The following is a 26594-nucleotide window of genomic DNA, read 5'->3' as shown; positions in this document are numbered from 1 at the left end:
CTCCCCAACGTTAGACTCTTCTGGGAAGGCAGCCTAGCATCTTCCCACCCTTTTCATTACGACTGATCAATGACTATATTAAAATTGAAAACCCACAAAACCTGCAACAGCCATGATAAAAATCCTAACCTGACTGCCTTATCTTACAGGAAATTGTGTGGTCCTGTGGGAATAAGGCTGTAGGGGCAAAAGTTCTCCAGGACTTTGCACAACTGTCTCCCAACATTTAGCCAGTTAGTGTGGTCACTTAACACCACACTGGTGGTCTCAAGATTCTGGATCCGGGGGTCCTTCAGTTGAGGCAAGCATCCATCTCTCTGCATTTTTAGTGCCTGAGAGGCCTGTCATCATGATACAACCCCCTCTTATTAGTTGTTTTAACTCCTCACTGGAACATCATAGGCAGGACTGGCTCTGTCACCCGAGCTCTGGAGAACTCAAAGTGGCAGCTAAAACCACTGTGGAGAATTTCAAGTATGAAATTCCTTTTATTCTAAGTATGTCCCCTTTTTGGTAGGGAAAACCAGTCATGCAGTGGGAACGTCTTCTGAGACACATGAACCTGAGTTTTCTAGCTAGGTTCTAGCTGTGAAACCATGGGAAGATTACTTAACCTCAGTGAGCCTGTTTCCTCACCTGTGAAATGGGGTGACACCACCACGTTCACAGGGCAGCCACGCAAAATAAACGAGATGAGGGGTATACGATGGCCAAACAAAAGGAAGCTTTTCTATATCCTCCCAACCATCCAAAATGGGGCAGACAGCACGTTATATAAATGAGATGAGGGGTATACGATAAATGAGATGAGGGGTATATGATAAATGAGATGAGGGGTATATGATGGCCAAACAAAAGGAAGCTTTTCTGTATCCTCCCAACCATCCAAAATGGGGCAGACAGCACTTTATATACGTGCACTCTCAGGCTTCACTATGATCACTGTGATAGACTGAACCGTCCCCCAACCCCCAGATTCACATATTGAAGTTGTGATGCACAGTGTAATTGGATTTGGAGAGAGGGCCTATAAGGAAATAATTAAGGTTAAAAGAGGTCGTAAGGGTGGGGCCCTTGATTCCATAGGATCAGCGTCCTTATAAGAGGAGACACCAGGCTGGGGCAGTGGCTTATGCCTGTAATCTCAGCGATTGCTTGATGCCAGGAGTTCAAGACTAGCCGGGTATGGGGGTGTGTGCCTGTAGTCCCAGCTACTTGGAAGGCTGAGGTGGGAGAACAGCTTGAGCCCAGTTCAAGGCTGCGGTGGGCTATGACTGCACCACTGCACTCCAGCCTAGGTGACGGGGTGAGACCCTGTCTCCAAAAGAAAATAAATAGAAAAAGAGAGAGACACTAGAGCTACCACCTCACCCTCCCTATCCAAAAGAAGAGGTTAAGTAAACACACATCACACATGTGAGATGGCAGCTGCCTAGAAGTTAAAAGAAGCCTCAGGATGAAACCTACCCTACAGGCATCCTGCTCTTGGATTTCCCAGCCCCCAGAACTGTAAGAAATACATTTCTGTTGTTTAAACCATCTAGTCTGTGGTATTTTGCTATGGCAACTCCAGCAGACAAATACAACGTATTCTATCCTCTGAAGCTTTAATCAAACCTTACCATGATGGCTGCCCTCAGGCCAACAAAGCAGCTGCGGGTTGACTATTTGATCTGGGAAAGCCAGGGGCAAACCTGATGAGTGGTTAGTGCTTCAGTCTTCTACTGACACCTGCCAAGTGCTGGCAAGCACTGAGCTTACAAAGATGATATGAAGGCATGGATCCTGCTTTCAGGAAGCTCACAGTCTGGCCAGGGTGGTAGATTTAGAACAATGGCAGTAGAGTTGTACTTGTTTTCTATTTGCTACAGTAATAATTACCACAAACTTAGTGGCTTAGAATAATATAAATTGGTCAGGCACCCTGGCTCATGCCTGTAATCCCAGCACTTTGGGAGGCTGAGTGGGAGGCCTGTTTCAGCCTAGAAGTTCAAGACCAGCCTGGGCAACATAGCGAGAACCCATTTAAAAAATTAAAAAAATTCACAAACAACGCATGTATTACTATGGGTCTTACTGAGCTAAAATCAAGATGTTGGCAGGCTATGTTATTTTCTGGAGCTCTAAGGGAAAATCCATTTTCTTGCCAGCTTCTAGAGGCTGCCAGCATTCCTTGGCTGGTGGTTCTCCTTCCATCTTCAAAGCCAGTGATGACAGGGTAAGTTTTCTCACATCACATCACTCTGACACTGACTCTCCTGGTTAGGGTTACATCGGGCCCACCTCGATAATCCAGGATAATCTCTCTATTTTAAGGTTAGTGAGTAGCAATCTTAATTCCCCCTTGCCATGTAACATAACATATTCACAACCTCCAGGGATTAGCATGGGGCAAATATGGGAGGCTATCATTCCCCCTATCAAAAAGTGGTAAGAGCAGTACTGACAGATGACAACTATGTGATATACATATGTTAGAAATAATTAGGGCAATTATATAACAATTCTCTCTCTATACATATAGTTTATAACAACTGCATTGTGCCCAGCACTACACTAAGTACCTGATATGGTTGGATCTGTGTCCCCACCAAATCTCTTGTGGAACTGGTGTTTCCAATGTTGGAGACAGGGCCTGGTGGGAGGTGGCTGGATCATAGGGGTGGATTTCTCCCGTGATGACGAATGGCCTAGCATCATCTTCTTGGTGCTGTTCTTGTGATAGTGAGTGCGTTCTCAAGAGAGCTGTTTGTTTAAAAGTGTGCAGCACCTCCCTGCTCGGTCTCTTTTGCTCCTGCTTCCGCTCCCGCCATGTGAGATGGCTCTTTGCTCCCTCTTTGCCCTCCCTTGCTCCCTCTTTGCCCTCCATCACGATTAGAACCATCCTGAGGCCCCGCCAGAAGCAGAAGCTGCTATGCTTCCTGTACAGCTTGCAGAACTGTGAGCCAAATAAATCTCTTTTTTCATAAATTACCCAGTCTCAGGTATTTGTTTATAGCAGTGCAAGAACAGACTAATAGAGCACTTTACAACATCAGCTCAAACAACTCTATGTATATTATTATTATTATTCTCATTTTACAGATGAAGAAACGGAGGCACAGAGATTAATTAGCTTGCTCAGAGTCACCTAGCCAGTAAATGGGAGCCTGGACCCCAGTTCCAGAGCCTGCTCTTAAACACCATGCCACGCAGCCTCTCAGGAAATAGGGTATCTTAAAGGGGCCACTTATCTAAGAACAAGACTAGGCACTTTTATTTAGGAAGCACATGAACTGACTCATTTACACTACACAGATAACTGCCAATATTCGGACTCTTCTTTTATTGGGCATCTGCAGTCTGATTAATGACAGATTAGTTAATAGTCTGTGTTTGTTGCGGGTCACTTTGACCAGGCCAAATGAAGAATATATTAAAACATACAATATCCTATGTGTACCTGACACAGAGAAAGTGCTCAGACACACAAAATGCTGGTGAAGCACACAGATAAATAAGTCAGTATCTGTCTCCAAGCAATTTGTGAAACACACGTTCTGAGGAAGGCATCAAACTAACCAGCCATTCTTCATTCTAAGCATGACTGGAGAAGGCTGGAAACAGATGAGAGGGTCTTTGAGGCCAGTGCTTCTCAAACTTTAATGTGCACACAAATCACCCAGGGATCTTGTTAAAATGCAGATTCTGATTCCATAGGTCTGGAGAACCTCTAACAAGCTCCCAGGTGATCCTGATGCTGCTGTCTGTAGGCCATGCTTTTGAGCAGCAAGGTCCTGAGCCTGCAATGTTATTTTCCCATGGAAAATGTATGCTCATTCATTTATTTGGACACCAACTGTCAAGTGCTGCCAGGCTAAGTGCTAAGGATAAATAAAACAGATACATAAACAGAACTCTCTGCTCTTAAGAAGTTCACAGTCCAGATAAGGCACTGGTGAGTTTCTCTAAATTCCACAAATCAAGGGCGATGTCCAATACAAAATGAACTCTATCAAAGACAAAACTCTTACAGAACTGTCTGCAGAGTGAGAACAGATACACAGGTTGCGCTGGAAGCAACAATAATATTAAGATGAACACCTCTCTCTTCAAGGACTCAACAGATGACTCAAGCTATAATAAAACCAGATATTCCTGAGAAGCAGAGTGGGTGAGGGACAAAACTAGGTGTCAAGGCAACTTCAAAGCCGACAAAACCCCATGGACACGGAACCATGTCTATACATCATCTCTGGATCCCTCTATTCAGTATGGCAATGTGCAGTAAGACTTGCTAGCATTTGTGACAGTCAGGTATAAACAAAACGCTATATAAAAAGAGCAGTCAAGAAAGTGGTGTCTGACGAGAGAAGCAGCTAGATGGCTGTGTACATATTGAGCATGAGAGCTGAATGGAGGCGAGGTGGGGGGTTTCTTATCAAGGTCCAAACCCTTTAGCCGAGGAGGAAACTAAAATCCAAAGCAACACTTGGATTACAAGCAGCAGTTCTCAACTGGGGCAATTTTGCTCCTTTGGGGGACATCTGGCAATGTCTGAAGACATTTTTGATTGTTACAACAGATGAGGCGCTACTGGCATCCAGTGAGAAGAGGCCAGAGACGCTGCTAAAAATCCTGCAAGACACAGGACAGCCCACTACAACCAAAAATCATCTGTTCCAAAATGTGAATGGTGCAGAGGCTGAGAAACTCTGAGTTAAGGAATTTGCCCCAGGTGAAAGAATGAATGTCACACCATAGAACAGATTAGAGCAGTCCAACAGAGCATTCTGCAATGATGGGAACAGTCTATAATCTGTGCTGCCCAATATAGTAGCCAATAGCTACACGTGGCTATTGAACACTTGAAATATGGGTAGTGTGACTGAGAAACTAAAGTTTCATCTTTAATAATTTAAATGTATAATAGCTACACATGGCCAATGGCTACTCTACTGGACAGAACAGAACTACAATCTACCTTTTCTGACTTCCAGACTGGTATTCTTCCAGTTTCACAGCCTGCTTCTTTTCACTTTTCTGAAATCACTCACTCACTGGACTTTAACACTAAGATTTGACTGGGAAAAAACCCACAAAAGTAAAATAATACTGCAGTTAAAAAAAAAACCAAAATAAAAAAATTTAATAAAACATTCCCAGTTAAACTTTCGCTGTTTTGTACATTGGGAAATAAAGAAAAGATCGCTGTTACACATACATGTAACAAGACTGCAGAAGCAAGAAAGGTCAAATTATTTCTACTTCCATTTGCAGGGAAGGGTGTTATAACACAGATAAAACAAACAACTCTCTGAGCCTTGAGATCACGAGATTTCCGACCTGATTTCTCTACTTCGTCACTAACAGTCCCCTTCACTTCTCAGAAGCTGGGTAAGAAACCAGGCTGGTCAGCATCACCTGCAAATTCTCCGGCTTCTGACTTCTCTCCCACCACAGAGACAACTCTCTGATTTGCTGGTTTGGGTGGCACCGCACCGAAGACTCATCTTGTGCCATGCACTGTGCAAAGCACTACCCATACATGATGTCACTTCATTCTCACTGCAGCCCTTTGTGGCACCGGGAGGTTAAAAAGCTGGGACCGAATTACACAGCCAGTCAGGAGTAAAGGGGGGACTCCCAGATATGGCTCCCAATCTGCTCTTAATCACTGCGCTAAGGTAAGGGCCTAAAACCTGGGAAAATAACCCTGGCTGGGAAGGCGTGAGGAGTCCCCCTGGGAGCAGAGCAGTCAGGGGCTGCATAGCCAGGGAGGGGTCCTTGCGGCTCTTACTTCTCGATCTCCAGCGCTGCCACCTTCCGCTTTTCGTACAGCTTGTCATTGAGGGCGCGCACGATGTTAGGCGTGAGCGGCGCGAAATCCTTCTCGGGGTTCATGGTGGCAGCTCGGGGAGCCTCGCGACTCCTTAGCCCGCGGCTGCCCGGGCCGCGCCGGGGCCAGGGGAGTCTGCGGCTCCGCTCTGCCCCCGGCGCCGGCGCATGGACTACGCCGCTCTGGGCTTGCCTGCCACGCTCCGCCGCCTCGCCCTGGAACCCGGGCCCGGACCCCGCTCCAGCACACCTGACCCTGGCCGCCTAACAACTCTCGCCGGGCACCAGCGGTACTCACGGGACAGCGGCCATGTTACTCGGGTCACATGACTCTACAACATTTCCGCTTTCCGTCGCGAGGACCCGCCCCTCGCCAGCCACGCCCCCACCGCAGCCCTCAGGTGGTTAGCCACGCCCTCGCAAGGCTCCACCTACACCGCGCACTCCATCCCGCTGCGCGCCAGGTATCTGGAGTGTTTTTCAGACGTGCTTTAATGAGTGTGTAGCTCAACTGATGGCACGTGGTGGGCTTCTGTAGACGTTCGTAAGACCGAATGGGTTCTTGGAGTCTGATTCACTTAACATAATTTATTCAATACTCACCGAATTCACTAGTTCATTAAGTACTTGGTCACTTACCAATTTCCTAGATGCAGATGTTTCCCTAACTGCAGTAACACTGTCATCACTTTCACCGTATTCTAGCCACTCGTATTATCTATTTAATATTTTCCTCAAATCAACTCACTTAAATACCTTAAATCTCTTTCCGTTTTGCTTGTGCCCTAAAATCATGAGTTTGAATAGGTATGTTTTTTCTAAGACACATCAAAGTAAATTCTCAATTAAAAATGGCACTACCCGTCTACCACCTAAGATCTCAGGTACCAACAGTGTCTGTCACCCACCATTTGGGACTTGGGGTGTATTTACCATGCTCTGATGCCTAGGAGGGCTGGTTACAGACAGGCCCCAGATCTGCTGAGTGCAGGTCTCTAGGTGGGTTTCCTGGAAAGCAGCCCCTGCAGATGCTTTGGGAATCACATTACATGGTGGAACAGAAATCCCAACTATGTGGCAAAATATTTAAAAGCAATTTATGGCCAGAGTGTGGTAAATATGCGGTAATAGGGAGGTGCGTCAGCCTTTCTTATCATAAGCTTTCAGAGTGAACAGGGACTTAGGACAAGGGCTAGATTACAGTGGAGCTCAAAGAATATCAAACACAAACAGTTTCAGAATGCATGGTGATACTTTTCTTTAATGAATGAAAAATGCATACGTTGGCTTTATAACAATCTTGAAAATGGAGTATTATCCTCAACTTATAGATCAGAAACAGGGACACAATGAATGAAGGGTAAAGGTAGGCAGAATTATAGGATGACCTCCAATATTCCCACCCCTTTGTGTACATGCCCTGTATTATCCCCTCTTTCAGTGTGAACAAGTCTTGTAAATATGATGGGCTATGCATCACTCACATGATTATATTATGTAATATCACAGAAGAGATTTTGCAGATGTAATTAAGGTCCCTAATCAGCTGACATTTAATTAATAAAAAGAGAGATTAACTTGGGTGGGCCTGACTGAATCAACTGAGTACCTAAAAGAGACTGGAAGAAATTTGAAGTGCAAGAGAGACTCTCCTGTAAGGACTTCAGTCATATAGCCACAAGGAAATGAATTTTGCCAACACATTGAGGGTCCTTGGAAGCAGATCTTTCCCTAGTTGAGCCTCCTGATGAGGATGCAGCTGGCCAGCCCCTTGATTTCAGCCTTGTGGAATCGTGAGCTGAAAATCCAGTTCACATTGGTCTCTCAACCCATGGACACTGTGAGATAATAAATTTGCGTTGTTTTGCTCTCCTAGTTTTGTGGTAATTTGTTATGCAGCCATAGAAAATGAATACAAAGGCTAATCCAAAACTCTGCAAGTCGTGGAGATATCATGTCTAGAAAAATCCATAAAAAATGTATTTTCCTATACTGGTGGGGTTTTCACAGCTGTTAAAACCTTTGCTGACACAATCCTATGAATGAAGGTAGGTGTGCTAACAAGTAGTAGTAGTACTGCCAAAGACATCTCCAAATGTCTTGCAAAGTTTGGTTTTAGGATTTTGATGATGGTTGATGCAAAACACTGAAAAAACATAAATCAATGGGAATGATTTGGTTCTATTTCTCCAATGTGTGTGCATTTCCACGGGACCCATATCTAATATAATATTTCACATTTCTTTTGCTTTTTGGTTTGGCTTTTTCTTAGAAGTGAACTGAATTTCCCAAGGGTCATGATACAGTTTTTGATAATTCAAACAGTAAGGATTTTGTTTTTTTTAAACCAGAAGTATTCTTTTCTCCTGAAATTACATTCTGGCTCAGGTTGCTAAGTAACCAGTTTTTTATTCAAGGCCCAGACCAATGCCTACCTTTATGTAAGAAGTTCCTAGAAGGAAGTGGTTATTTTCTCTAATATCGTGAAAAACGCCAACTAGGTAAGATTGTTTATGCATAATTGAACTAATAGTGGTGCTAAAAATAGAGTGCAAGGGCCACCTTTGCCTTCTACCCTTGTTCTTTTTCTCTGACCTGTGACCATTCCTGTTGAAGCTCTTCTAGACTAGGGGGATAACTGATGTGCCTGACTGCATACTGGTTATCATTTCACAGTTATAATTCATCTGCATTTGTGTGACGCTTGGTTGTTATGTTAGAACTTGTAATAGTTCTGTAACAATTATGCATAATAGCTATTACAAGGTATATAAAAGTTATGACATAACTTGCACCAAGAGGCTGCTGGTGACATTGTATGAAATTGTACCTAAATCTTGAACTGTACAAAGCAGTTTCTCCAACAGCAATGTAATAGTAGCTGGAGTTTCAGGGCAACAGGGTTTAAGGTATTAGGTAGAGGCTCTTGAGATGTGGCAGGCCCTCACCAATGTCATAATATTGTCACCTCTGACTTGAGGCTCCTAAAGAAGTGGTTAGACTTAGCATGCCACACTCACTGGGGGCTCTGTGTGGAATAAGGCCAGGGAGCCCCATTCCCTTGGTATTCTGTACACAGTGCTCCTTGGAGTTCTGTCACACAGCTACCCTGACATTTTCTGAACATCCCCCAGTTAGAAGTCTCCTGGTCTGCTTTGCTGAGAATGGACTCTCCAATGTAACTTCCACAAGCATGTGTTGGAAGGGTTATTTTCATCAAGCCCCCTGTTAAGCTACTTTGCCATTCCAAATTTGCTGATATAAGACTATTTGGTTATTTTTGAGTTCAAGGAAACATGAGAAAAACCTACAGGGAAGAAATGCACCCAATCTCAAACCAGCCTGTAAGAGGGTTCACATTGGGGCAGGATCTGAGCTTGGCTCTTGGTCCCAGGGAGAAGGAACTTCCTCCTCTCTCAGGGGCTAGGAGGATTTGGACCCTAGATTCAGTGGTGTTACAGGACCAACAGGTTTGTGTGCCCACTGCGCAGTAACAGACCAATGCACAGAGACAGTGGGGATGCAGCAGAGAAAGAGTTCCATGATCAGAGGCACTGAGTGATGAGATGGGAGGAGACCCTCAAATCCATCTCCTGGAGGAGTTCTGTGCTGGGGTTTTTAAGGGGATCCTGGAGGGTGAAGGGCTGAAAAACTGGGTCACTGGTTGGGTAAGATGGATGAAATCATCAGGATGTGTAAACTGCATTTTTTGGTGAGTCAGCTTCTCGTGGGGTCCTTCAGATCAGCTGATGTCAGTTGTTTCACTGGTACACAGGACTTGAAAGAATAAATATCTCAAATGGAAAACATAACGTTTCCTAATGTTCAAGTTGTTACCTCCATAGCATTGAGGGGAACAATGATCTTTGGCAGGGTCTACTCTACGTGATTCTGAAGCAGCAGGCACCAAACAGCTATGAGGAAGCAGATCTGAGCGCAGGCTGATCTAGTGATTAATGCTGAGTGTGTTGCAGCCTGGGTTCATTTTGTTTCTCCCCTCTCCCTTCTCCCTGATTAATTTTATAAAATGTATAAGGGCAGCTTCAGTGGCTTGGGGAAGCATTGGAACAGATCTGAAGTGGGGGGAGTTGCCCCAAGCCACCCCAAGGCTGGGTAAAAGCCATGCTCTGACTGGTGGCATCTTTTTTTTTTTTTATTTTTTATTTTATTGAGACGGAGTCTCGCTCTGTCACCCAGGCTGGAGTGCAGTGGCCAGATCTCAGCTCACTGCAAGCTCCGCCTCCCGGGTTCCCGCCATTCTCCTGTCTCAGCCTCCCGAGTAGCTGGGACTACAGGAGCCCGCCACCTCGCCCGGCTATTTTTTTGTATTTTTTAGTAGAGACGGGGTTTCACCGGGTTAGCCAGGATGGTCTCGATTTCCCGAACTCATGATCCACCCGTCTCGGCCTCCCAAAGTGCTGGGATTACAGGCTTGAGCCACCGCGCCCAGCCGACTGGTGGCATCTTAACCAAGATCGCATATAGCTTCTTCCATCTTTTCTTCAGCCTTAGAAACCATTTGGTGTATCACGTTCGCCACTATTGAAAAGGCATAGAGCCCTTCTGAAGAGTAGGGTGATGGACCAACAACTCCCCTCCTCTCCCTTCCATGACTCCTCAGCTATACCTCTGGTGAATAGGTGGAAGGAGGCACATTTTGGGAAGGGTTAATTGCATCAACTAGGTCCTATGCACATTTGGTAAGACTCTTCTCAGGGCTGTAATGAAGAGAGTTATGGCTGTGGGTTTGGCAAAGGTAAAGTTTTGCCAGGGACCTTAAGGTAGCACTCTCAGCTTCAATGTGCATGCAAATCGCCTGCAGGTCCATGAAAATGCAAATTCTGATTCAACAGGTCTGGGGTGGGACCTGAGGGCCTGCCTTTCTAACAGATTCCCAGGTGATGCTGATGCTGCAGGTCCATAGGCCACTCGGAATAACCAGGAGGCTGGAGGCTTTAGAGTTGTGGTTCTCACAGTCTGATTGGTATCACCAACGAGCATCACTGGGAATTGGTTAGAAATGCAAGTTCTCAAGCCCCACCCAAATCTCCTAGATGGGACTTCCTGAGGTGGGGCTCAGCAATCTGTTTTAGTAAGCCTGCCAGGGGATGCTGATGTACACTAATATTTGAGAAGCACTGACTTTATACAGATGCCGTATATTTGCAAGTCGTCATACTTGCTCATTGATCTTAGCATTCTCTCAGATGATTGGTCAGAGCGATCTTTGCTCACTTAAGCATTGGGAAAATCTGTCATCTAGTTGTCTTCATACCTATCAGTGGTGTCTTTAGAGGTTATAAAAATAAATTGTCTATTAAGTACGGCAGTCCTCCTCCTCTATGGTTTCAGTTACCTGTGGTCAACTGTGGAATGAAAATATTAAATGAAAAATTCCAGAAATAAACAATTCATCCATTTTAAGTGGCACGCTGTTCTGAATAACTTGAGAAAATCTCATGCCATCCCACTCCATCCCGCTCAGGATGTGAATCACCCCCTGGTCCAGCATACGCATGCTGTAGACACAACCCACTTGACAGTCACTGAGTAGATGACTTGGGGTTAGCAGGTCAACTGTCATGGGATCGCAATGCTTGTGTTCAAGGAAACCTTATTTAGTTTAATAATGGCCCTGAAGCACATGAGTAGTGATGCTGGCATATTATTAAAATTGTTCCATTTTATTATTAGTTATTGTTGTTAATCTCTTACTGTGTCTAATTTATAAATTAAGCTTTATCATAGGTATGTATGTAAAGGAAAATACCACAGCACATGGAGTGTTAAGTACTATCTGTGGTTTCAGGCATCTACTGGGCACCTTGGAATATATCCCCTGAGGACGAGGGAGGACTACTGTCAAGGTCTGGGTTTATGGACATTCTAGAAAAAGCCTCTTTGGTCCTAGAGTATACTGGGCTAGGGTTGTGGGGAGGTGCAGAAGAAGTAGAAGAATCTCCCTCCATGAAAGCCACCTCTGACGTATAAGGGCTTGCTAAAAGATTGCCGGGATACACATACAGACTTTTTGATTTGGCAGATCTGACATGGGGACTGAGAGTTTGGATTTTTAATAAATTCCCAGGTGATAGTACTGCTGCTGGCCCAGGGACCATTTTTGAGACCCATTTCTTTACAGCATTCATTCCCAAGAGGCCATCTTCTTCCAGCCTCCTGCCCCTCTTGCAGGAAGACTGTGGGGGATGAGTGTGGGGAAGAGGTAGAGGCAGGGGGACCCTCCGTCAGAGGTGTATGTCTGCAGAAGCAAACTCATTCCAGGGCCAGACTTTAACCATCTTTACTTCAACAGGTGACGCTGATAGGTAAGTGGTCCTATTAATACACACCACAAGACCCAGGGGAAGCCAAGTCTCTGGGCTGACGAATGTGCCCCACTGCTCCTTGGAGGTGAAGCTTCCGGAGTGATGTTTGAGAAAGGCACTGACTTGGATCACCACGCTTTATGTGCACACAAAATAGTGGCAGTTGCAACGTATCAAACTGAGATGTGGTCCTTCCCCTGGCAGGGATTTCCCAACTCAGTTGCAGCACAGGGCAGGTGATTGATCTGTAGCACTGGTTCTCAACTCTGCTGTACAAATATATATATATAATAAAGATGCCCATGCCCCTCTCCAGACCAATGACATCAGATGGGGATGGGGCAGGTTCTGAGTGAGAGTTAGGTGGTTCTGATGTGCAGATGGGTTGAGTCCCTGCTCTCCCACTGAGTGCTATCCAAGGCTGGGTGTGTGTGTGTGTGGCGGGGAGATCTCTGTTAGCCTTTCTCCGGGGCCTAGACTTCAGTGAGAACTTTCTGTGTAGGAGAGATGTGGGATTCGAACACTGATGGTATTAAAAGCCAAGAGAAAAAGTGATGGGAGTGTCCCTGGATTGCCCTAATGTTATCTGTTCATCCCTTTGAAAATATTGATTTGGCTTTTATGTGAAAGCAGAATAAAATGCCACATCAAAACAGTCATATCTAGGGGCTTTTTAAACCATTTTGGATGTTAAAAAGAAACTGCAGTGCCCAGCGTCACGCACTGCTAAGTGTTGTATGGTGGAAGGTCATTAGTGTGGTACCTGTGCCTTCTTGATAAAAATGGGAATTATTACAAAGTACTTGAGCTTTGGGGCTATGTTAAGAAATTAAATTTAGGGACTTACAAGGATTCAGTTGTCTAAAATATAGATCTGCTGTGTGTAGTTATAATGTTTAATATGAAATAGATATTTCATATCTATATTTGGAAAACACATAATATGGAAATAACTGTCCCTATAATTGTATGAGAAGAATAAAAACAGTTCCTTTAGAATTCTTATTGTTTTCTTTATTCTTTTTCAGGCTAAGACAATGCATAGCTTTTGGCTGATATAGGTAACCCTGGTTACCACTAAAGGGTGATCCCCTTCAGATAATAAACCCATTTAATTCCAGTTTCACTCCCTTCGCCAGGAGGGCAGCTCACAGTCAGCTTGGTGGTGATGGGGATTTTGCTGCCAGACGGGTTTCCTTCAAAGGAGACTGTGATGTTGTTGATCTTCTTGGGCCGCACAGACTCTACAGCGCGAACGGTGAAGGCTGGGTTATCCACGATGATGGAGAAGGTCACCATGTGATAGAAAACATTCTTGAAGGGGATGATTATGCTGTACCCGGCTCGGATTGGGAAGGGACCTTGGGGCTTGGGAGGCAGAGCCATTCCAAAGAGGGGGATGATATACTCTCCCCCTGCGAGCGATGATAGAATCAGGATGCCTTTGGTCTCACCCAGGTGGCTGGGCTCGAAGAAGACTTCCACGCTGGCTTCAGTGCCTCCCTGGCCTCCTGCAGCTGCATTAACGAGTTTTTCTGCGTGGAAGTCTGTACAGTCGGTCTGAAAGGGCAACAAACAAACTCAGCTCACATGAGATCCTGAAGAGCACACCAGCCCCTCCACTCCTGGACATCAAGCAAGATGTCTATGTAAGACTGGGAATGTTAGAAAGTTGTGTCCTTATAACTCCCTTGCAGGGTAGGTACTACTAATTATTATTTCTCTTTAGCTACAAAGAAACAAAGGCAAAGAGATGTTAATAACGTGTACCGAGACACACAGCCAGATTATGTCAACAGGGCAGTCATGGAAGCTGGTCCCCTATGTCCGGTTCTTTTCTTCCATGAACGTGGAAGACCAAACGTTCTGGCTCCTAGAGGGTGGGTGGCGCTAGTTCCAGACAACTAGCTGTGAGCAGAAGTGAAAGCTGGCACTTCCATGCTAGAGCCTTTCGTTGCCAATTTAACTCCTGTCAGGGTCTTTTCACCCCTCTGGTACTGTACTGCAAATATTTGAGATGGTGCTTGAATCCCAAGGGACTGAGATGAACAGGGTCCCCTGCTGGCCTCTCTGGAAAATTGCTCGAATGAGAAACAAGCCTTCATCTTAAGCCCCTGTGGTTGTTACTGCACATAACCTAGCATCTCTTGGCTGAAACAACTGATCAAGAGCCTCTGCCTCTTGTCTACAGCCACAAGATCTCTGATTTCACCCGGGCATGTGACTGCCCAGTACAAAAACTACCTTTCCTAGCTCCTTTGTTGATAGGTGTGGTCCTGTGAAGTTTTGTTCCATGGAATATTGGTGGAGGTGATACATACAACTGTCCCCTTTCCCTTGTAGCTGGTTGGAATGTGGATGTCCTGATAAACCATTTTGGCCCATGTGGACCAAAGCAGCTCCCTGCAGAGGGCAGAGCATTGGGACAGAAGGTGTCTGGGTGCCTGGTGTCAGCGAGCTGCCATTCCAGCTCAAACTGCTTATGCCCAGACTGTTATTTGTGAGCGAAACCAACACCTAATTTGCTGTTATTTGTGGTTTCTGTTTTTCAGAATTTTATTTAATTTTGTTTACACAGAGATGAGGTCTTGCTATGTTGCCCAGGCTGGTCTTCAACTCCTGGCTATAGCGATGTTCCCACCTAAGCCTCCCAATAAGGGCTAGGATTGCAGGCGTGGTCCACTGTGCCTAGCTTTGGGTTTCTGTTTTAGTCGTTGAACCTATATTCCAACTGATGTAACAGCTAATGTGTATGGAGCACTTACTATAGGCTAGGCTCTAAGAAAATGGCTTTAGATACATATTTAAAATCCTTATAGCAATCCTGCAAGGTTGGGGGGGTATTATCCCCATTTATAAATAAGCTTAGAGAGCTTAAGCAAATGAGTCATACAAAGAGTAAGTGGTGAAGCCAGGACTCAAACCCATGTCTGTTTGATTCCACAGCCGATATCATGACAGCGATACTGTCTCTCCCTATGGATCACTGAGCGTGCTGTGTGACACAAAACTCCCCTACACTCCATCACAGCTTGTTAAGACAGAAAGTCTATAATGGCAGAACCCAGGCCTGGTGCTGTTTGCTTCTAGCTAGGAGTTTCCAGGCTAGATTCAGGCCTCTGAGGCAGGTGTCACCATGGCAACGAAGCACCTGCGTCTCTCGGAGTCTCACATTCATGCTCCCTCTGCGTCTCCTCCCATTGTTTCTGAATCTAGCGTTCATGTGAAGGAAGGGCAGAAGGTAGAGCAGGGGCCACTCACCCTGCAGTAGTATTCTGTCCTCTGCCGTGTGTAATTGATGAACTTCACAAGGATGATTTGGCTGCTGCCAAGGACAGTCTGGAAGTGAACGGGCTTTTCCGGAAGTGCTGGCATGGCTTTCAGATTGAGCTCATACTGGTAGTAACCCAAGTCAGTGTTGTGCAAAGTTAGTCTTCCAAAGGTTTCTCCAGCTTTCAGGGGCTGGAATTCAAATGAGAACGTGCCCTGGAAGAGAAAACAGAGGATCCTGTCATGCGGAAAGGCTAACTCATCACCTGCCACCTAGAGACCTGCCCAAGGTTCCATAGCAGGTTGAGGGCAGAAATAGTGCACATGATCATGCTGCTCTTGCTCCTAGGGGAACCTCTGTCCAAACCAGCCCACCCTCCCTCCCCTGTACCTCTCCTAGCTTTCTCCAGTTCAGGTGATTCTATATCTGGAATTTCTATGAATCTAAGTGCAGGTGCTGGACCCTCTCCTGAGAAGCACACATAGGGAGATGTGGAGATGCGCGAGTGCTGCCAGTAGGAGGGCTGAAGCTTAGGCAGCTCCTTCTTTGCTCATGGTCAATCTCAAAACAGTGTCCTGGGGTCTGCCATCCTCCATTGTTACCCACAGCAAAACAAAGCAGAACCAAAAAGCATTTCTTATATAGCGAAACAAGGGAAACAACTCGAATGTACTATTAGTAGATTAAACAAATTACGGTTTTCTCACTTCAGTGGACTGTTGTGTAGCCACTAGAAAGGATGAGGTAGAGTGGGGCCGGGCGCGGCGGCTCACACCTGTAATCCCAACACTTTGGGAGGCTGAGGCGGGTGGATCACGAGGTCAGGAGTTTGAGACCAGCCTGACTAACATGGTGAAATCCCATCTCTAAGAAAAATACAAAAATCAGCTGGGCACAGTGGTGCATGCCTGGAGTCCCAGTTACTTGGGAGGCTGAGGCAGGAGAATCGCTTGAATCCGGGAAGCAGAGGCTGCAGTGAGCCAAGATTGTGTCACTCCACTCCATAGCCTGAGCAACAGAGTGAGACTCCGTCTCAAAAAAAAAAAAAAAAAAAAGAGGTAGGGCAATACACATTGAAATGAAAGGTGTTGATGCTGATGATATTTTAAGTGGAAGAAAGGAGGTTCCAGAAATGCATATATAGTATGAGCTCCTTTTTGTGAAGAGTATGTCTATGCATGTATAGAAAGAGACTGTTAGAATATATACCACACTGTTACCAGTAGTTATATTAGGGTGGGAAAACGGGATTCTGGAGACTTTTCAATTTCATATACTTTTATATAGGTAAAATTTGGTTTTACTATGAGTAGGTATTTTAAAAAATAACTAGTTCTTATTGAAAAATATCAGAGGCTGGGTGCAGTGGCTCACACCTGTGCTTTGGGTGGGTGAGGCAGGAAGATCACTTGAGCCCAGGAGTTTGAGATCAGCCTGGGAAGCATAGTGAGAGCCTGTTTCTACAAAAAAATTTAAAAAATTAGCTGAGTGTATGTAGCAGCACACGCCTATAGTCCTAGCTACCCAGGAGGCTGAGGCAGGAGTCCTTGGTAGGAGTTTAAGGCTGCAGGGAGCTATGATCATACCACTGCACTCTAGCCTGGAAGACACACTGAGATCCCATCTCTAAAAAAGTTTTTTGAAAGAGAAAAATATCAGAATAAAAAGAGGGTATCGCTGAAGTTACAGATGTTTAACAAAAAAGAATATAGTATAAGAATTTAGATAATTTTACCACAATTTAAAAACTAGATAAAATAGACATGTCTATAAACAAATATAACCTATAAAAACAGACTCCACTTTGGGAGCCCGAGGCGGGCGGATCACCTGAGATTGGGAGTTCAAGACCAGCCTGACCAACATAGAGAAACCCCGTCTCTACTAAAAATACAAAATCAGCTGGGTGTGGTGGCGCATGCCTGTGATCCCAGCTACCCGGGAGGCTAAGGCAGGAGAACTGCTTGAATCCAGGAGGCGGAGGCGGAGGCTGTGGTGAGCCGAGATCGTGCCATTGCACTCCAGCCTGGGCAACAAGAGCAAAACCCCGTCTTGGGAAAAAAAAAAAAATCACACCCAGGAACATATAGAAAACCACTTAGTTCTATTAATATAACCATTAGAGAAATGTAATCAATAGTAAAAAAAAAATCCTTAAAGAAATTCCAGGTTCATAAATCTTTACTTGTAAGTTATACTAGACAATCAAGGATGAAAGAATTCTAGTATTCCACAAATTCTTTCAGAGAAAAGACCAAGAGGGAACCCGCTCCAATCAGCATAAAGTTGATACCAAAATCCAACAATAAAAGGAGAAAGAAAAGTTGGATGCCAGTCTTTCTCCTGAACATAGTGAATTTTAGAAGATGGTTGGGTACAAAGTCATTATACAAAATAAATGAATTGTAGCCAGGCATGGTGGCTCCCAAATCCCAGCACTTTGGGAGGCTGAGGCAGGAGGACCACTTGAGGCCAGGAGTTTGAGACTGGCCAAAATGGTGAAACCCTATCTCTACTAAAAATATAAAAATGGCCACGCGTGGTGGCACACATCTGTAATCCCAGCTACTCAGGAGGCTGAGGCAGGAGAATCGCTTGAACCCGGGAGGTGGAGGTTGTAGTGAGCCTGATCATGCCACTGCACTGCAGCCTGGGTGACAAAGTGAGATTCTGTCACAAACAAACAAACGAACCCAAAATAAGTGAATTGTAAAAGATGATGGGGTATAAAATCAATATACAAAAATCAATTATATTTCTATATGCTTACGACAAATAATGAAATTTTAAAAAGATACTATTTGTAATAGCATCAAAGTATATAAAACCTAGAAATAAGCCTAACAAGAGATGAATGAAGTCTCTACATAGAAAACCAAAAAAAACGCTATTGAGAGAAATTAAAAAAGACTTAAACAAGTAGAGATTTGCTCGTGGATTGGAAATCTCAATATTGTAAAGATATGAATTCTCCTTCTAATACACAGGCCCAAGATGGTCCTCAATAATCCCCAGCTCTAGGGATTCCCAGCCTCGTGCAATCTTCTCCCGCACGATACCAGGGGCTGACCTGTGTGACCGTCGGCATATGGCAGAAAAGATGGCATGTCACTTCTGAGATTAAATGATGAAAGACTGTGGCTTCTTTTTTTTTTTTTTTTTGAGATGGCCTTGCTCTGTCACCCAGGCTGGAGTGCAGTGTTGCCATCTCTGCTCACTGAAATCTCTGCTTCCCAGGTTCAAGCAATTCACTTGCCTCACCCTCCTGAGTAGCTGGGATTACAGGCACACGCCACAATGCCCGGCTAATTTTTGTATTTTTAGTAGAGATGGGGCTTCACTATGTTGGCCAGGCTGGTCTCGAACTCTTGACCTTGTGATCAGCCTCCCTCGGCCTCCCACAGTGCTGGGATTACAGGTGTGAGCCACCGTGCCCAGCCTGTGGCTTCTATTTTTGTGCACTTTTTCTCTTAGATCTCTCATCCTAGGGGAAGTGAGCGAGCTGCCATGTTGAAAGCAGCTCTAAGTAGAGACCTACATGGTGAGGAACTGAAGCCTCCAGCCAACAGCTGGCAGGGAGGTAAGGCCTTTCCAGCAACCACATGAGCGAGTTTGGAGACAGAAAATCCAGCCCCAGTCATGCCTTGAGATGACTAGCGTCCTGGCTGACAACCTGATTCCAGCCTCCTGAGAGACCCTGAGCCCAAACCACCTGGCCAAGGTGCTGCTCTTGAATCTTGATCCTCAAAAACTGCGCAGACAGTAAATGTTTGTTGTTTTAAGTTGCTAAGTTTTGGTTATTTTTTTACAGATCAACAAATAACTAATATATTCTCAGAATAATCTATAGATTCAATGTAATCCCAATCAAAATCCCAACAGGTTATTTTTCTTTCCTTTTTATTTTTTATTGAGGAAATTGACAAGCTGATTTCAAAATTGATACGGAAATGTAAAGGGCTAAGATACTCTGGCGAACAACAATATAAGAGGCTACTAAGTCTCAACATAAAGCTGGAATAATTGCTTGCTTTACCAGACATCAAAGCTTACTCTAAGTGGGTAGTAATTAGGATGCGCTGATATTGGCACAAATTCAGTAATTAGATCATGATGATATCACAGAAAAGCTAGAACAGACTCGTGCATAGATGAACTTGATTTATTTCATAAATGGCCCTGCAGAGCTGTGGGGGAAAAGATGGCCTTTTAAGTAAAAACAGTATGAGACAATTTATATCCATTTGGAAAAAAAGAAAACTTGACTTCTGTTCACATGTGAAAAGCAATTTCAGGCTTTAGGCAAGATGATTGCAGCAGCATAGTTTGGTATCTCCCCAAATCTCCCCATAAAATGCACAGATCTACTAGGTTAACAGCAGCAAGAACACATGGCCACGATTTATAACAAAACTCACTGAAAAGGTAACCCCTCAAATCCCAAAATACGAGTGGGTAGGACCAAATTACGAACAGCTAGCAGATGGATGCAGTATCAGCCACTATAGGGGAAAAGCAGAAGGAAGGTAAAAGAGCATCAGTCCTGAGAGCCCAAGAACCCAGAGTCGCCTCTGAATTGGGGGCTCTCATGCAACCCAGAAAACTTTTTTTCCCTTGACATTGCATGAACAGGCAAAACCTGGAAAACCCGATAGGACAATTTGACAATAGCAGCCTAAGCTAGAGGAATAATTTCGGGCTCCAGTTTATGGTTAATTGCAAAAACTGTTGTGGTAAGATTGGACAATATGGGGCAGTACAGGCCATTTGAATACACAAAATCAAGTGACTGAAGCTCCTTCCTAAGATAAAACTCCTGCACTGAGAGAAATCTATGAAAGTAGAATCTATTTGACCATAACAGAGACAGTAGGGGTAAAGGAAAGATAGAGTTCAGAAAAAAGTGGGGATGAGAGCAGAGAAAATAAATCTTAAAAGCATAAGACTGTATCTGAAAAAAAAAACCCAACATTTTGCAGTTACAACAGAGGAGAAAGCCTTAGATACACAGGTTACCTTCTCCTTCCAAGAGTGTGGAAAAACCTAACATGAGCAATGGAAAAGGAGGATGGTAGAATTATACACAAAGTTATCATCTTAAAAAAGCGAATGTGAGCAGAAAAACAATGAAGACAAGACGGGAAGAGATATCTACAAAACAAAAGAGAAAAAGAGAACAGAACAGCCCAGATAACGAGACAGCACATGGGGGAATATAAACTTGACTATGTCAGCATATTAAATACAAATAATATAAATAACTCCAGTGAAAAGTAAAGATTGCTGGGATAGATTAAAAAAACAAATCTGACTGGACGTGGTGGCTCACGCCTGTAACTCTTGGGCTCAAGCAATCCACCCACCTCAGCACTTTGGGAGGCTGAGGCAGGTGCATTGCCTGAGCCCGGGAGTTTGAGATGAGCCTACAAAAAATATAAAAATTAGCCAGGCATGGTGACACACACCTATAGTTCTAGCTACTTGGGAGGCTTAGGTGGAAGGATCACCTGAGCCTGGGGAGGTTGAAGCTACAGTGAGCTGTGATCACACCACTGCACTCCAGCCTGGGTATCAGAGTGAGACGCTGTCTCAACCCCCTCTCCACCCCTCACCTCTCATCTATATACTGTTTGTAAAAGACACATTTAAATTATATGGGCACAGAAAGGTTGAAAGTATAATTAAAACATACACTATGCAAATACTAACCAGAAGAAAGTTGTATTAATAGCAGACAAAATGATCTTCAAGGCAAAATCATTAGTAGAGACAGAGGATCACTTTGTAATGAAAAGAGTTTCAAGTTACCAGAAAAATACTATCATTTTTACTTAACCAAAACATAGCTTCAAAGTATATGAAGCAAAACATGACAAACTACAAGAAGAAACAAACAGATCCACAATTATAGTGATATACTTTAATGTACTCTCTTAACTGATTAAAAAAAAAAAGCAGACAAAAATATCAGTAAGAATATTGGCAACTGAACCCGACTGGTCGTGGTGGTTCATGCCTGTAATTCCAGTAGCACTTTGGGAGGCTGAGGAGGGCAGATCATGTGAGGTAAGTTGTTTCTGATGAGCCTGGCCAACATGGCAAAACCCCATCTCTACTAAAAATATAAAAATTAGCAGGCTGTAGTGGTGTGCGCCTGTAATCCCAGCTACTCAGGAGGCTGAAGCAGGAGCATTGCTTGAACCTGGGAGGCGGAGGCTGCAGTGGCTGATATCGCGCCACTGCACTCCAGCTGACTGACTGAGACTCTGTCTCAAAAATAAACCTCAAAATGGCAAATGCATTCTTTTAAAAAAATAGATGGAGGATCAAAAAACAAAAACAACCACCTCACAAAACCACACACTGGGCCATAAAAACAAGTCTAAACACATTTTAGAGAACTGAAATAATATAGAATATGTTCTCAGATCACAAAGTAATTTAAAAAATAACTAGAAAAATCCACATGTTTAGAAATTAAGAAACTCTTCTAATAACCATTAGTTAAAAAAGTATTAATCACAAAAATTAGAACCTTTTTGAACTGAATAAAAAAAACTACAATCACAATTTGTATAACTGCTAAAGCAGTACTTAGATATTTATAATCTTAAATATATAGATTGGAAAATCAGGAAGACTAGAAGTCAAAGCACTAAGCATTCATCTTAGAAATTAGATGAGCCCCCAGTATCCCAAAGGAAGCAGAAGGAAGGAAATAATAAAGAGAAAAGCAGAAATCAAGTAACCAGAAAGCAACCATACAATAGAGTCACAATGGAGCCAAAAGATGCATTTTGGAAAGAAATCTCTGGTAAGACTAATCAAGAAACAGAGAGAGAAGACACAACAACCAACATTAGAAATGAAAAAGTGACATCATATTAAATAGGTAATACGATATTAAGAATTTTACACCAACATTTTAATATATGGATGAAATGAACATGGTCTTATTACTGACTCAAGTAGAAACAGAAAATCTAAGTAATCCAATAACCCATTAAAGGAATTGAATAGTAGTAGACAAATAAGTAGTAGACAATCTCCCCCACCTCCACACATACAAAAACCAGCCAGGCCTAGGTGGTTTCATCTGAGTTCAAGAAAGATATAATTTCAATCTTTTATAAACTCACAGAATCCAGAAAGTGAGAAAATGCCTGACTCTATACAGCTTGCAAAACTTTGATACGCAAACTGGACAGAGACAGTATGAGAGAGGAAAACGGTGGTCTAAGCTCACTCACGAACACAGATGCATATTTCCTATACATAATATTACCCAACTGAAATCAATCTGTTTGTAAAAAGGGAAATTAAGTCCATGAGGAGTTAGCAGTTTACCAGATTAGTAAATCTTAAAACAAACCTGACAGGCCGGGCGCGGTGGCTCAAGCCTGTAATCCCAGCACTTTGGGAGGCCGAGACGGGCGGATCACGAGGTCAGGAGATCGAGACCATCCTGGCTAATATGGTGAAACCCCGTCTCTACTAAAAATACAAAAACTAGCCGGGCGAGGTGGCGGGCGCCTGTGGTCCCAGCTACTTTGGAGGCTGAGGCAGGAGAATGGCGTGAGCCCGGGAGGCGGAGCTTGCAGTGAGCTGAGATCCAGCCACTGCACTCCAGTCCGGGCGACAGAGCGAGACTTCGCCTCAAAAACAAAAACAAAAACAAACAAACAAACAAAAACCTGACAATACCAAGGGTTGGTGAAGATGTTGAATATCAGGAACTCTCATCACTGATTGGCAATTACCTACTACAGTGATAGCTATGCACACTCTATGACCAGTGGTTCTACTCCTAGGCATACACTGTGGAACAAAGTATGCCTATGCGCATTGGGAGGATACATGTACCAGGAGATCCATGGCCACATTTTTCAGGATAACTAGACATTGAAACCAACACAAATGACCAGCCACTGAAGAATGAATATCTAAGTTGTGATCTAGTCACACAATGGGATATTCCACAGCAGCAAAGACATATGAACTTCGGCTGCGTGCAACAACATGGATGGCTGTCACAATCACAATGTTGAGCAAAAGAAAGAAGACATTACAGAAAGCATATGCTGTGATTTCTCTCACAGAAAGTTCAAAAACAGGCAAATCTAAACTGTATTGCTCAAAAACAACAACAAAAAAAGATCACAAAATAAGAACACTGGTAACTCTGAGGGGTGAGAGAGGGAGGGTGTTGTGACTGCAGAGGGGCACATGGCTGAAGGAGGTTTCTGGGGCAATTTCATAATTCTTGGCCTGGGTATGAAACAGATATTTATTTCACAGTTATTTGTTTGAAACACACGTTTTAATACATTACAGGTATATATATGTTTTATAGACTTTTTGGTATAGATTTTATAGTTCACAATGAAAAAGATCAAAATAAAATGAAGGGCATGGAGACTTGCTCTGAAGAACAAAATGGATTGTAGATTCTGCAGAGGAAGTGAGTCGGCTGGGGCTGGAGTGAGGGGAACTCGTCAGGTGGGTTGAAGGTGGAGAAACAGAAGAGATTTGATAGAATGCGGACAGTGAGAGTTTGCAGTGATAACCAGATAAAAAGACTCCAAAGAAAGTTAATCTCCCCACTAGTTCACAATTCTGTAATTCCATCCATGCCCTCCTAACCACTGTCAGTTTTCTTGTGCTCCTTCCTGAAGTAGTACGTGTGTGTGCGCACATGCTATTACGTACCTTGTTTTCCTTTTCACACCTATTCTGTACTACTTTTATTTTATTTTATTTTGAGATAGAGTCTTGCTCTGCTGCCCAGGCTGTAGTGCAGTGGCGCGATCTCACCTCACTGCAACCTCCGCCTCCTGGGTTCAAGCAATTCTGCTGCCTCAGCCTCCCGAGTAGCTGGGATTACAGGCGTCCACCACCATGCTGGGCTAATTTTTGTATTTTTAGTAGAGATGTGGTTTCACCATGTTCGCCAGGCTAGTCTCAAACTCCTGACCTCAAGTGATCTGCCCTCCCTGGCCTCCCAAAGTGGTGGAATAATAGGCGTGAGTCACCGCGCCTGGACTCTCTACTACTTTTATAATTATCAAAAAACAAGAAAAATAGTTTTAGCTGGAACAAAGCAAACAAACAAATCATAGAGACAAGGTTCATAGGAGAGAATTCCCAACTATATGCCCAAGCTCCTGTGAGGACTTTAGCAACAAGGAAAGGAACATGAGGGTGACTGTCCCATCCCCTGCCTTCCCAACCACTGCCAGGGCCAGCCCACCCTCCGGGGATGCAGAGTGTGAATCCAGAGGTCTCGTGGGTGGAAGCCACTGTCACAGCTCTCAGGGAGCCCCTGACAGCCAAGGGGCCGTACCTCGGAGTTGGGAGGCACCACAAACTGGGACGGCAGGGCGATGTCGGGCATCCGGCATTCCGTGGAGAAGGTCACTGAGTAGGGCAGAGGGTTCTCCAACTTGATGGAGGCTGATGCAACTTGCCGGACTGGGGTCACCATCTCGATGGTTTTGATTATGCCTGAAGGGATGACCCTGAAACTCACATTGTAGTACAAGAACTCATTTGTCACCTCGTTTCGGAAGATCACCTGCGTTCACGGGGAGGGAGGGAGGAAACAGGGAAGAGCAGGGGTGAGCCAGGGTCCTCTGCACATTTTCAGGGGCTTCTTCTCTTTGTTAGCATTGTTTGGCATGTGAAGCACGGGTACCAGGCTGATACGGATCCCTGCCAGTCAGACTTTCTAGTTAGGGATTCCAGTCCGGCTCCTCCCAGATGAGAGATTATTAAACAGCCTGGGCTTGCATTAGAAAAGGCTAGAGTAGGATCGTCCAATGCCAGCACTTTCCTGGTGGGGACAGCTGGCCGGCTCTGGAAAACAAGCGAGACCTCTGAGGGAAGTTTCAATGGGCTTTCTTTCTTTTTTTTTTGAGAGGGAGTCTCACTCTGTTGCCCAGGCTGGAGTGCAATGGCATGACTCGGCTCACTGCAACCCCCTCCTTCCGGGTTCAAGCGATTCTCCTGCATCAGCCTCCCAAGTAGCTGGGATTACAGGCACCTGCCTGGCTAATTTTTGCAGTTTTAGTAGAGACGGGGTTTCATCATGTTGGTCAGGCTGGTCCTGAACTCCTGACCTCGAATGATCTGTCCATGTTGACCTCCCAAAGTGCTGGGATTATAGGTGTGAGCCACTGTGCCTGACCACAGTGGGCTTTCTTCCTATTCCTGTTGCTGCTGGGATAGTTTAAAAACAACAACAGCATCTAACACTTAATTAATGATTACTGTGTGCCAGGCAATAAATAGAAATGCTTGCTTAGTTAATTCACACAATTCGTAGGCACTGTTATTATGCCACTTCACCTTTATTTTATTGTATTTATTTTTATTTTTTAAAGATGAGGGAACTGAGGCTTAGCAAGTATCTTGCCCAAGGTCACATGTAAAGAAAAGTCAGGACCAAGATTTGAACCCAGGTTAGACTGACTCTAGAGCTCACATTTGTAACAACACAATACTGCCCCTTCACCCTGCAACGGACTTCTTGTGCTGCTCACCTTTTTAAGTTCTTTTCCCTGGTGACTGATAATGTTCAGCATCTTCTCTTGTTTTTATTGGTCATTCACATAGCTGCTTTTATGCAATAGGGTCTATTCAAGTGGTTTGTCCTAACACATTGGGCAGTTTATCTTATTATTATTAGGTGTTAATAGTTCTTTATATAGTCTGGCTTTTTACTTTCAACTTCTTTGTGTCTTGAAGAGCTTCTAACACTCCCTGTCTTTTAATTGGAGGGTTTAGTGTTTTACATTTTAAGTTTTTTTTTTTTTTTTTTGAGGTGGAGTCTCACTCTGTCACCCAGGCTGGAGTGCAGTGGCGTGATCTCGGATCACTGCAAGCTCTGCCTCCCAGGTTCACGTCATTCTCCTGCCTCAGCCTCCTGAGTAGCTGGGACTACAGGCACCCACCACCGCGCCTGGCTAATTTTTCAATGTTTTTAGTAGAGACCGGGTTTCACCGTGGTCTCGATCTCCTGACCTCATGATCTGCTCGCCTCGGCCTCCCAAAGTACTGGGATTACAGGCTTGAGCCACCGCGCCTGGCCTAAAGTGATTGTTTATATGTTTGACCCGAAGTCTGCTTCCTTGGTAGTTATTTTCCACATATCCCTTTTATTTTTCATTTTTCTGTTGTTA

At 44.2% G+C, this 26594-nt stretch overlaps 2 protein-coding genes across 2 annotated transcripts in view; both read right to left on the bottom strand.

Annotated features, from left to right (window-relative positions):
* Positions 1-6154, bottom strand: part of VAC14 (Vac14 homolog (S. cerevisiae)) — a 115672-nt gene extending 109518 nt beyond the window's left edge. Inside the window, exon 1 of the mRNA XM_011962121.1 lies at positions 5780-6154. Coding sequence (XP_011817511.1) covers positions 5780-5883 — 104 coding nt within the window. The 5' untranslated portion in view covers positions 5884-6154. The remainder of the gene's footprint in view (positions 1-5779) is intronic.
* A 6871-nt stretch (positions 6155-13025) lies between these two features.
* Positions 13026-26594, bottom strand: part of HYDIN (HYDIN, axonemal central pair apparatus protein) — a 434530-nt gene continuing 420961 nt past the window's right edge. The window contains exons 85-87 of the mRNA XM_011962106.1: positions 24758-24988; positions 15405-15629; positions 13026-13703 (exon numbers count right to left, since the gene is read on the bottom strand). Coding sequence (XP_011817496.1) covers positions 13221-13703; positions 15405-15629; positions 24758-24988 — 939 coding nt within the window. The 3' untranslated portion in view covers positions 13026-13220. The remainder of the gene's footprint in view (positions 13704-15404; positions 15630-24757; positions 24989-26594) is intronic.

The sequence above is a fragment of the Colobus angolensis genome, unplaced genomic scaffold, assembly GCF_000951035.1.
Source record: "Colobus angolensis palliatus isolate OR3802 unplaced genomic scaffold, Cang.pa_1.0 Scaffold116, whole genome shotgun sequence".
Classification (NCBI taxonomy): Eukaryota; Metazoa; Chordata; class Mammalia; order Primates; family Cercopithecidae; genus Colobus; species Colobus angolensis.
Note: the sequence above shows the minus strand (reverse complement) of the source record. Positions and strands in the feature narration are given on the sequence as shown.